The sequence below is a fragment of the Eptatretus burgeri genome, chromosome 18, assembly GCF_056783735.1.
Source record: "Eptatretus burgeri isolate ZD-2024b chromosome 18, Ebu_testis_v1, whole genome shotgun sequence".
In the NCBI taxonomy this organism is placed as follows: Eukaryota; Metazoa; Chordata; class Myxini; order Myxiniformes; family Myxinidae; genus Eptatretus; species Eptatretus burgeri.
This window is the reverse complement of record NC_140978.1, coordinates 41439177-41451491: the sequence shown is the minus strand read 5'-3', so window position 1 is coordinate 41451491 and position 12315 is coordinate 41439177. Positions and strand designations below refer to the sequence as shown.

The window sequence follows — 12315 nt, the reverse complement described above, 5'->3', positions numbered from 1 at the left end:
AAATACAAACACTAAGTGAGGTAAACAAATATCGTCGCTGTTCTCATGTGACACCCAATACAGACGAATCTGTCAGTGAGAAAGGACAGATACAAAACACTTTGTCTGGATTGAAATTTATATCATAATTGTATTGAGAAATTAATGATACCTACGACCCACCTCAGAATAGATAAAAGCGGGGTCGTTCAGGTGGAAACTCGAAATCACAATTACACCGAGATATTATCAAACCAGCGAATGCTTCCGCCGGACTCGTGATTGTGCCCGGGAGCAGCTTCGTACGGATCGAAAGTCAAAATTCTTAATTGTATTGAGGTATTTATGAAACCTCCCACCTCACCCGAGGATATCTGCTGGGACTCCAAAACATTCCACAGAAGGTTTGACGGGGCTAGCCCCAAAACTGCGGGAGTAGTTTGGGGACGGACAGACAGACAGACGGACAGACGGATACTCCTGCTTTGTAATCTATACTATACTGGAGCTAAGTGTTTATTATCTCCTCCTAGACGAAGCATCAACGGTCCGCTAAACTCATCTGCATTGTACTTGGTATAGATGAACCTAGATCGCGATACTTTTTAGCTCGCTATCATGAGTGAAAATGTACATACTCGCTCATTATCGCTAGTTACTATACTGCATTTTCAAACAAATGTTGCGACAACCTATTCGGTGTCGCCGCGTGATTATCTTCAATTACAACCCGATAAAAGCCACTCAGGAATCAATGGCTCATTCAGAAAAAAAAAATAGCACGTGAAAAAGGAATGAAATCATGACTGCAAATCTCTGAACCACAAAGGACAATGAAATCACATGACCACCACCAACTCTGTGGTCATCAAAAAAATTGATAATGTCATCGGTCATTTGGTTGGTTCAGTAGCCTTTTTATTTTTTTTTTTACATAAAAGCCTTCAAAAATGTTCTTCTCTGAAATGGCTGAACAGATTGAGGTGAAACTTTACAGGTATGATTGCCTATCCATGAAGAACAGAAAGTTGTCCACCTATGATGTCATGGGTCACATGGTTCGGCAGCTATATTGTTTTCGAAGAATAAACCTTTAAAAATCGTCTCCAGAACGGCTTTACAGATTGATGGGAAACTTCACCCACATGTTCCCCAAGCCTTGGGGATAGCAGGGTGTTCATGAATAATTAATAGGTCACATGGTCTGGCTGCCATATTGGATTCAACAAAAAATCTCTTTTTTTTTAATTTTTCTCTTCAACAGCTTCATCAATCAACGTGAAACATCACAATTATAATCTCGCAGTCATGGGGAACATACGTTTCAAATTTCAACCTGATCAGACACATGGTCTAGCAACCAGAATGATTTCATATTTGGAATCTGCGTTCCGGGATTTAAATCAAACTTGGTAGAAGCCTCATACAATGATGTAATAATGTGGGCTAGGGTATATCTGGCAACGTCAAAGAGTGCCCGCTAGTTCTCTTTAATTTCCATCGTAAAAGCTTTTAAACGGAGAAAGTTATTATGTATAATGTTTTGTATCGACTACCACCACCACCACCACCCCAACTAACACTACCACTACCCTTTCAATGGCCGTAATTATACCCACATTCTCTTGGGGTTAGCCGAATCCCATGTATTTCACGAAGCGGCTGGCCAGGCAAGACATTTGCTTGAAGTTTATTTGTGCAAGAATTTGCAATTTGTTCAGGGTGCTGGGCAAATAAGGATATGGCAATAATTCTGCTAGGGATGACCCAATTTCAAATTTTGAGTTCATGTTTTGTTTTGTTGTGACCCTAAGTGATGAGATGTGACCCTAAGTGATGTGACCTCCTGGGAGATGGACCTGGGGTCATATCCAAAAAATTGTTCCATACGTATTTCAGTGTTGATTTTCAAACCCAATGTTGATTGCATATACCAAGTTTAAAATGTGTCCGTAATTACGTTTTTGGGGGTTTCTTTTTTTTGACTTTTTCACACCGCTCAAGGGCCCCTGGAGGTACGGCCAAAATTGACACTGCTCTCACATATTCTTGCCAGGTGGTGGTCATAACTACCACGTTTGATGAATTTCTGCACAACCGTTTTGGAGGAGATAGTATAGTGTGATGGACGGACAGACAGACAGACAGACGGAGACAATTATAATATCCCTCCATTTTTATCAAAATGCTTCGGATGATGCAAGCAAGCACAGATTTTCAATACACTTAAATTTTATGAAACAGTTCACCGCAAAGAGATCTCAAATCCTGCTCTGCAATCAATAATAATCCATCTCTATAGATCTCTGCGCAAAGAAATGAAACGTGCAGCACATGGGACGCAAAGAGATGAACACACCTGAAAATCAATGTTAACGCCTGTTTAAATGTTAATTATTTCTTCCACTTGGAACAAACTGGATGACTTGAAGCTTTACTAGCTATCGTTAACGAAGCTGACGTGCGCTGAGAAAGGTCGGACTCGACTCTCGTCCATCACCAGTGGTCTTCTAAACGATGATGTCATTCATCTCAGAGATCCATCTGAGTGTCTCCATCGTCATAGAAATCTCCAGCCAAATGACTCGCGAGACGACATATCGACACCAATCTCGAATGACTCCAAACAATCACTGCCACTGTGATTCAGCAGCCATGACGGAAGGCGATGCTGTCCCCCTGAGTAAATTAACCATTCCAACCATAAAATCAAAACGATGGGTGATGCCCCAGGGCTGTTCACTTCCATTTATGATCTGGGCCAGGAAAAGTCCAAGTCGATATTTCAACATGGACTGTCACCTCCGGCATTGGAACTGAAATTGTATCATATTGGACACTTTTTGAGGCCTATTTACACAGCTGTCAGAGAACAATGGATTGAATTTGCTGCGTCTCGGATATTATTTTGCAGTCACTGAACTGTGAGATCCAGACAAAGGAGGACACAAACGACATGGGTATACTATCTATATAAATATTTACAAGTGTTTGTGCATTTGTGTGTTTGTCCGTTATTCTTTCACGGCCAAACCGTTGTACGTCGAGGTTGCAAATTTGGGGTGTAGGTACTTCAGAATCTGAGCAAGGTTGTAAGGTACCGCACGTTGGCCTTGACATCAGTTTTGAGGCCACTAAAGGCCGCTATGAAGTGTATATTGGGATATGGGATCAGGCAGTGCTACTGCCAGCCCACAGGGAAAAGGTAACCACCATGAGGCCAATAACTCCATAGCTTTTCAATGTTCAACATGTCCTAAAACCACCACCGGGAAAAGCTCACCCAGCCAGACAATGCCAGGTGGTAACCCCCTCCCCCCTCCCCACAGGTAGCGCCGGGTAGCCCCTGTTAGTAATCTTATAAATCAGACACACTGAGCAAATTTTTTTGATCAAAATCTATCTACATGCTCCATAAAATATGAAATCACTCAAACAACACCTTACCCCCTCAAGCATATCTTACCCTAACAACTGTCCTTTATCTCCTTATATTGCTTATGTCCTAATGAGAACTACCTGCAAGAGGTGGGACTTCTGCGTTGGCACAGTCTTGATGGGACAAACGGCCTGCTCCTGGTAATTTGCTTTTCTTGTACATCTTTGAATTATTTGAACTTCAAATTGCCACAAATCTTTGCGTGGGCGAGTAGGTGAAAAGGGAGCATTTGTGCAAAAGCTCACTTGGTAAGCTACTTCTGAGCTGCCACATCCCGGTTTAATTGCTGGTGAGGTGAAGTTCGATGAGAATTGATGTTCTGGTGCACTGCCATCAGGGGGACGCTGCATCACAAAGCATGTCGTCTACTGGAGGGGATGTGAAGGTGACGGGCAGCTCCATGGATGTCAAAGATTCTATGGTAACTTTGGCATTAATTGGCATTTATTTGAGTCATTGCGACAGATCCTATGATTACGTGCAACAGGATTTTGTGATAGTCATTTTAATAAGATGTTTAAAGGATATTCGTTGGAAATGAAAGCGAGTAAATTGTTTAATTACCTCCTCCACCGAAGGTGCACCGAGGTGATGTTTTCACCTGCTGTTTGTTTGTCCATCTGTCTATCTGCGAGAATGATATCTCAAAAATGGGTAGATGAGGCGGAAAGTTGGCGGACAGGTTGGGTGTGTGACAAGGAAATATTAATTACATTTTGGTGAAGATCCGGATCTGGATCTGGATCTGGATCTAGATATGAAATGTTTTCAAGGCCATTCTTCACCATTGAGAGATGGGGCCACAAACGATAGATAGCACTATATTTCAAAAGGTTGTCGACAGATTCGGACAAGACTTGGTGGATGAGTTGGTTAGGTGACAAGATCAATCCGATAAGATTTTGGTTAACATCCGGATGCAGATCCGGCCGATCAGTGGAATACAAGAAATGAACTGTTCAGAACAATTTGTGGATACAGTGGGGCTGGCAGGATAGTCTATAGGTATGCAATCACCTCTGAGCTGTCTGCCTGTAACAGAATATCAGTCCAGCTATTAACTCTCATCCTGGTGTTTCACGTACAGGGCGAGTCATCAATGTGTGTGCCATCTCCCGGATGGATGTTAAGCTGGTTGTCCCATTTTCTACCATTAGTTGGTGGACACATCGGATCCCAAAGTGTCCTCTAACCTAACCGTAGGCGTGTTATCACCGGCACCCTGAACAAATTGCAAGTTCCTGCTTTAACCGAAAGGGGGCACTGCATCAGCAGCTCAGCAGTGCTCCCAGCCCTTATGTAACCAGCAGCTTCGTACGAAATTAATGAACATCCGTATTGGACAAGTGGTATAACAAATTGCATGATAAACAACCGAGATACCAAAAGGTCATTCACGACAGAGGTTTAACTGGAACCGCACTCGGTAGAGCACATATCACCACCACGCTGAACAGTTTATGGTTTGCATCCCACTGATCATCTGGATCTGCATCCGGACCTGAACCAAAATCGAATTGGCTTGTTCTTGTCACCTACACAACTAATCCATCAAGTTTTTAGCCATATCTCTCATTGGTGAAGAATCACTGAAAAAATGATAGTATCCAGAGCGGATCCTGATCTTCAACAATATCTAATCAATTCTTCCGTGGCACACACCCAACCTCTCCACCAAGTTTCAGCCAAATCCGTCCGTAACTTGTTCGGTAGCGGAGGTAACAAGTTATTGTGCGTCAAACGTGAGGCCTTTTCACTTGAACACACTACAAATCCAATATTGGTAAGTCAACATTGGTGAAATCGGTAGGCGAATCCAATATTTTAACTACAATAAGAGTTCATGTTAACTACACTGTTGGAAACAATAATGTCATGAAGATGTTCACTATGTTTCCATGATTTAGTGTAATCCTTTTGACTATTTTTTAATTATTTGTTCTTGGATCTTATTCAAAAAGCAATGGATTAAAGAGAAGTTTCACTCCCTTGAAAACCCTGGTGTTGTGTTAATGGTTAAGGTTGCTGGCTTAAGATCTTCGGGTCTTGAGTTCTTAGCATCCCAGGGTCTTAAGAACTGAGGGTCTTGAAAAGCCCCTGTCATGCCGTTTTAATAACGCCAGGTGGTTTCACTTAGCTTGTCATCGTTCCGATGTCGGCAAAATGATTACCAGCTTACTGGTAACAGGGGCACTGCATAAGCAGCACAGCCACACTTAGAATAATGATCCAACCAGCACTAACAGGCTGCATACAGAACAACAACAACAACAACAACAACTCCTTTGAAGCTAATGAAATGCAGTGTCTCCACCTGCAAGTTCTGAACTATTTTGGGCTGGAACTAGTCCATACCAGAACCAAACTCCATGCTTCCCATAATCAGGATGATCCGGTGAGTTTGGAGGAATTTGCTGGTTCTGAATCGGTTAGTGTAGGATTCCCATTAGTTGAGATGGTCCAAATTACATGACAACTAGTTATGAACTCACCGGTGGAAAGAAAGGATAAGGTTACGGGAAGAAGTGAATCAAATGATGATTGCTTGCCATTCTTCTTTCATGCAGGTCACTGTCGGGAAGAATTGTCGGAGGTGTCTGGTGGTTTTTTACGCTCATCATCATTTCATCGTATACAGCTAACCTGGCTGCCTTCCTCACCGTTGAACGAATGGTATCCCCCATCGAGAGTTCGGATGATTTGGCCAAGCAGACAGAAATTGCTTACGGTACGGTGGACTCTGGTTCTACCAAGGAGTTCTTCCGGGTAAGAATTGCTTCATATTCTTCGTGTTTTGCCTTCGTCGAGAAATATTCATCACATGTGGACATCATTCATGCGTTCCTTCTCGTCGTGTTATCATAAGATGTGATACAAGGACAATAAAACAAATAAAAGACTACTTTGAGCATCACACCTTTCCAAAAACTCTATCTGAAGAAATAATGGTTATATAACTACAATTTATGCCCATTTTGCAAAAAAAAAAATTATCCAAAACAATCAACTGTGCATGTTCGTGTTATGTTAGATGTGCTTGTAGCTTTATGATCCCACTATCACTGGCATGGGCATTAGACATTGTGACTTTGGACTTATCTAGTCTGAATGAATTACTGTAGAGACAGCATATCTTGATAATACATATGCACTGGGATAAAGCCACATAAAGATGTAGAACTTGATATAACAGAAAGATGGAAATATTGTTTTTTAAGCCCGAGTTAAATCCTCATGTTCTACAATTGAATACCTTTTGTTTTCTCTTGACATGGCGATAACAAGAGTTAAATTGTGAGGATAAAAACGAGAAAGGAATTTGTGATTATGGACAATTGTCTGCTGCTATAATGATGGCATGACACAGCAGAGCTGGACCCATCATTTAGTTCTTCATCAGGTTCCATTACTCATGACACGATGCCCAAGGTTCAAGAAAGGTTCATGAAAGAAAGATTGACAAAACAACGTTCCTGAGGTTCCCAGGGACATTTTCAGACGGTCTAAGGTCGTGTTTCCCACTTGAGACGGTAGCTTTCTCCTACGTCACATGCAGGACAAATTCATTGAGAGACATCATTCTACTTTTACATGATTTACAATTAAATGAATCGGGGGCAATGGACAAATCTGCACAGTGTATGGGATTTTAACCGATGATTCCAACATCACAAGCTCAGATGAGCATTCAACGGGTTCCATGAATGGTATTTTGTTATATTAATGGAATAGTATTAATTTGTGATTGGAATGATGCTGTTGTTTGGAATGAAAATATAGAGATTGAGTTTAAAAGAGAATGAGGAAATGATGTGACGGTTTCGACCGCTGGCATTCGCGGATTCGGGGTTTGCAGTTTCTCCGTTGACATCATTGAAATATTACCCGCCTTACTTCTGTTGGGGTCAGCTGCAGTAAGTTTTTTTGCTCAAGTCCTTCACGAACCCGCTGTCCCTGCCTGATGTTCGACTGAAGGTGAAACAGAAATGTGGAAATCATTACCCTCTCCTTCGAGAGGGTATTGTGTCTAGGTCTGTTTGTCTGTCTGTCTGTTTGTTTTTTTTCATGTTTTTCTCCACAACCGCTTGTCAGATTGAGACAAAATTTTCACCATCGGTTGACTACTCATGTAGAATGTTTTATCATAATTGTGATGTCATCGGTCATGTGGTGTGGCAGCCATGTTGGGAAAAATGGGAAAAATTTGGACGTCTGTTTCTCTGAAACCGGTTCAAGGAAAAAATTTAAACTTGGCACACCGCAACTACTCCTCATGGGGAATAAGTGTGATTTTTTTTTGAAGACGTTATGACGTCATAATTTCGTATGCAGAACACTACATCTGATCAGTATGAAATTTTTTGAAGGTCAAGTCCGGATAAAATTGTCCACAGAAAAAAATTCATAATGTCATTGGTCACAAGGTTCAGCAACCACATTGGTATTTTTTTTTGTAAACCTTCAAGATCTTCTTCTCTGAAGTGGCAAAACTTTACAGGTATGACCGCCAATCCATGAGGAACAAAACCTTCACACATATGTCTGCTCACATGGTTTGGCAGCCATATTGGATTTACCCGAAAAGCCAGAAAAATCTTCTGATCCAGAACAGCTGGACAGATCGAGGGGAAACTTCACTCAAATGTTACCCAAGCCATGGGTGTACAAGGAATAATTGAGAGGTCAAATGGTTTGGCAGCCATATTGGATTGAAGAAAAATATTAAATAATGTTTTCTCTGGAACTGCTTAATATATCGACGTGAAACTTCACAAATATGATCGAGTCATTATGGGGAATATATTTTTTCTTAATTTCAACATGATCAGACGCATGGTCCAGCAGACAGAATTATTTAATTTTTTGATACGGGTACATATGTAAACTTTTCTTGTTTTTTTGAATAACGCTCACTTGGCTGTGCCTGGATGGGTTTGAGGGTAGAAGAGTAGCAGCTGAAATATGAATCCTATCCAGGATCCTCCTGATGACTTCATCTTTGCTTTTTCCTTGTTCAGGTTCCTTCTGATTGCTCCAATGCAGGACTGTACCTATTTGGTCTTCCATTTGATTTGAATTGATTTTATTTTAATCCCATTCAAAATTCAATTGAATAATGAACAATAATAAATAAAAATCTCATGGGTCAGGGTCAGGCATCCGATCAAAGCGGGGTTGCATCAAAGTGGGACGGCTTGGTACCCGGTCATCACTGCCAGCAGTTATATAGTGGCAGATCTAATTATGTCTCATTAATTACGTAACACACCAGTACACAAACACCACACAAAATACACTGCACAACAGAAGTACTGGCGAGGGTCTGCCATCTCTGATTGCTCTTTTTCTTGTTGGTTCATGGTTTGACATTCGCTGTTTCCACAATGTCTGTTTGCATCTGGCTCCCTCCAGTGCATAACATGGGTACCTCACAAGTATTAAACAAATAAGGATTTGTAATTCATAATAAAATACATTTAAAAAATTTTTTTTTGCATATACGCCTTCGTGTACCTTTTGTTGGCATGTCTTTAACTCCCCTGAGCATCTTGTTCATATAACTTTTTGAAAGCACCACGTGTGTGTTTGTATGACACACAGGCTTCACAGGCAGAACCTGGAATTCCATCATTCTTAGCAATACGCTCAAATGAGAATACCCAAGCCAGCCAAACCCCATTAGTTGTAGGATCGGGCACAACATCATGCGGAAGTACCATCATCACTCAAACACAAATGGCATTTCCCAATGTCTCAGGCTGATGAAGTTGTTAAAATGTAAATGCATGCAATCTTTGCTAATTTGAAAATCCGACAAGTGAATCGCTGATGCTGTGATGCTTCTTCCACATCATAGCATGACACGTAGGCCAGGGGACTGGAGAGAAAGCATGAATCACACAGACTTTTTGATTCTAGTATAAATTGACGGAGTGGAAATATATCTATAATATTTGGTGCTTAAGAAGATTCAAACCGACACTTTCAATGGAAGTGCCATGGATTCTATATTTTTAAGTTCGAAGATAATCTGAATTGATTATATACCTGATAATACTGTTGTGTCCACGCCGGTTAAGACCAACCTGGACGGATAGCCGAACTATTTCCTCTAGAGGTACGCGTGGGACGGGAGGCGGCGAAGAACGTACCAGATGTGTTCACCAGGACGGAGGACAAGGGATTATACTCGAACCCACAATGAATAGACAGACACAGGCAATCTTAATAAATAGGGGTCTAATGAACATAAATCAAGTATTCATAAGAGGAATAAATCAAAGCGTAATAATGAGAATAAATCAAAGCATGAGGTAATGAAACGTGTGGTAATTTACAGCCTAAAGTTGAGGTGCCTCTACACACAGTTACAAAAATGGAAAAGGGGAAAAGATAAAACAAAATAAAAATCACTCTCTTCATTCTGACACTGAGCTTTGCCCAGAGATGATCTTTTCGAGCTTGACGATCGAACTGCGTCGTCCTGCGCTGGAAACTGCACCCAAAATGGCGCCGAGCCGCTCTCTGGGCGGGAAGCGTACGTGAGGTATTCGTGTGGCGGTATTCGACGCCAGTGTTCAGAAACCGCCGTGAAGCTTCTTTTCACGAGCGAATATGCCGACCGTTCCTCTTTTGCACCAGGTCCATTCACCACAATCGCCTTCCTTCCTCCTTGACCAGACGACGATAACGATATCTGAGGCTCCATGATAAGGCCACGAGGCACGCTCTTCTTCCCTCCTCAGAAACTTACCCACTTCACGACTCAGCTGAACAGTCAATGGCTATCGTTTTGCTCCAGCACGTGAACAAATTCGCCTCACCACAAACACGAGAATCGTGCAGCCTTCTTCACCGTGTCAAGGGGAAGCCAGCGAGCCAGATCCTTTTGCCTCCAATCACATACCTCACACAACTATGTCCTCTCCACCGAACCTTCTCAGGTCACGCCCATCCATCATCCACCCCAGGGACATGGTTTGCTCGATGGCATTCCTGGAGGCGGGACCTTCACCTGCTTGGAATGTTTGGCTCAGTTGTTGTTTTAAGGACGTGATTCCTTTTTATCGCCGGTCTTGAAAGTGTAAAAACATAGGAAAAGGTCACAGGGGGCAATCGCACAATCATTTAGCCTTAATCCCTACCTCGTTAACATAGTACCCCCCCCCCCCCAATGCGGTGACATGTAACAACTTAAGCTGACAGTTTTCCCGACTGAAATTATATTGAGATGTCTCCTGCTCGTCCACGGACCATGCTACTCCATACAATCCTCACTTTACGATGAAGTTCCTCCATCTACCCCACAAACACAACAATACTATGATGATTGCTTAATATTAACCTAAAATTGAGGCTTAAACAATGTTCAAAGGATCAAAGTTCACATGAAAGTCAAATAAAATCACATTTTGTTTCTACTAGCTGAAGAGTTTTGTTTTTTTTATCCATCCAAAGACAAACATCATCATTTCCTTGTTCTATTTATAGTTATTGGGGTTTGGTGTTGTGCATTACCTCTGAAGACCAAAAAAGCCATTTTTCATTATTCATATGCAAGATAATGACAGAGGCAGACATCAGTGTATTTCTATTTACATGTATTATGAGGACTTTACAGATGCAATTATCAATTCAATGCAGCAGATGACATTTGAACCCAGGATCACATCATCATAGGCTATTTACTAAGATGCGAACATGAAGCAGGTTTGTAGGTTCGATTTCTGCCTCTTTAATATGATACTTTTACTACAAGACATGCAAAGCTCATGGGAAATAGCCTTTCCAAAACGAAAAGTAAAAATGTTTATAATGAGCCCTTGCTTGTATGAATGATGACTGGGAATGTTTTTGGTTCATTTGACATATTGTTTAACGTGGGACGTGCGGTATTCACAAAGTTCTACAAACAAGATTCTCACAATAGATCAAGACCAGTCAATAAAAGTTGAATGAGTTTTCTCTGCAAATAGATATACATTGAAAATAATGACATTTCTATTTCTCTTTTAAATACATTTATGTGAGAATAAAGCTGCACCCGAACGGAGAATGCACTTTGTATTCCGAGAAAGGTTTAAATCACTTCGGTTATCAATCTCAGAATCAACAGAAATTTGACGAGAAAAAGAGCAATTAGAGATTGCAGACCCTCGCCAGGACTTGTTTTGTGTGTTGTATTTTGTGTGGCGTCTACGTACTGGTGTGTTATGTAATTAATGAGAAATAATTAGAACTGCCACTTTATAACTCCTGGCAGTGATGACTGGGTACCAAGACGTCCCACTTTGAGACCCAGACCCATGAAGTTTTTTATTATTATTATTATTATTATTATTATTATTATTATTATTATTATTCAATTGAATTCAGAATGAGATTAAAATTAATTCAATTCAAATCAAATGGAAGACCAAATAGGTACAGTCCTGCATTGGAGTAATCAGAAAGAATCCAAACAAGAAAAACGCAAGGATGAAGTCATCAGGAGAAACCTGGATAGGATTTGCATTTCAGCTGTTTCTCCTCTACCCTTAACCCTATCCAGGCACAGCCAAGTGAGCCTTATTCAAATATACATATATATATATATATATATATATATATATATATATATATATATATATATATATAAATATGTATGTATATATATACATATATATATATATATATATATATATATATATATATATATATATATATATATATATATATATATATATGTATATATACATATACATACATATGTCAAAAAAATCAAAAAGAACCCAGATCAAAAAATTGAATAATTCTGGCTGCCAGGCCATGCATCCAATCAAGTGGAAATTTAAAACATCTGTGCCTCATCAGGACTAGATCATAATTCTGAAGTTTCACGTCGATTGATGAAGCGC

At 40.6% G+C, this 12315-nt stretch overlaps 1 protein-coding gene across 6 annotated transcripts in view; it reads left to right on the top strand.

The window, feature by feature from the left end:
• LOC147008979 (glutamate receptor 2-like) overlaps nucleotides 1–12315 on the top strand; it is a 374530-nt gene that overhangs the window by 347502 nt on the left and 14713 nt on the right. For all 6 annotated transcript variants that reach the window (XR_015053351.1, XR_015053352.1, XM_085864443.1 and 3 more), the window contains exon 12: nucleotides 5986–6184. Coding sequence is in view for 4 of the 6 variants with exons in the window: in XM_085864443.1 (XP_085720569.1) it covers nucleotides 5986–6184 (199 nt within the window). In the remaining 2 variants the exon portion in view is untranslated. The remainder of the gene's footprint in view (nucleotides 1–5985; nucleotides 6185–12315) is intronic.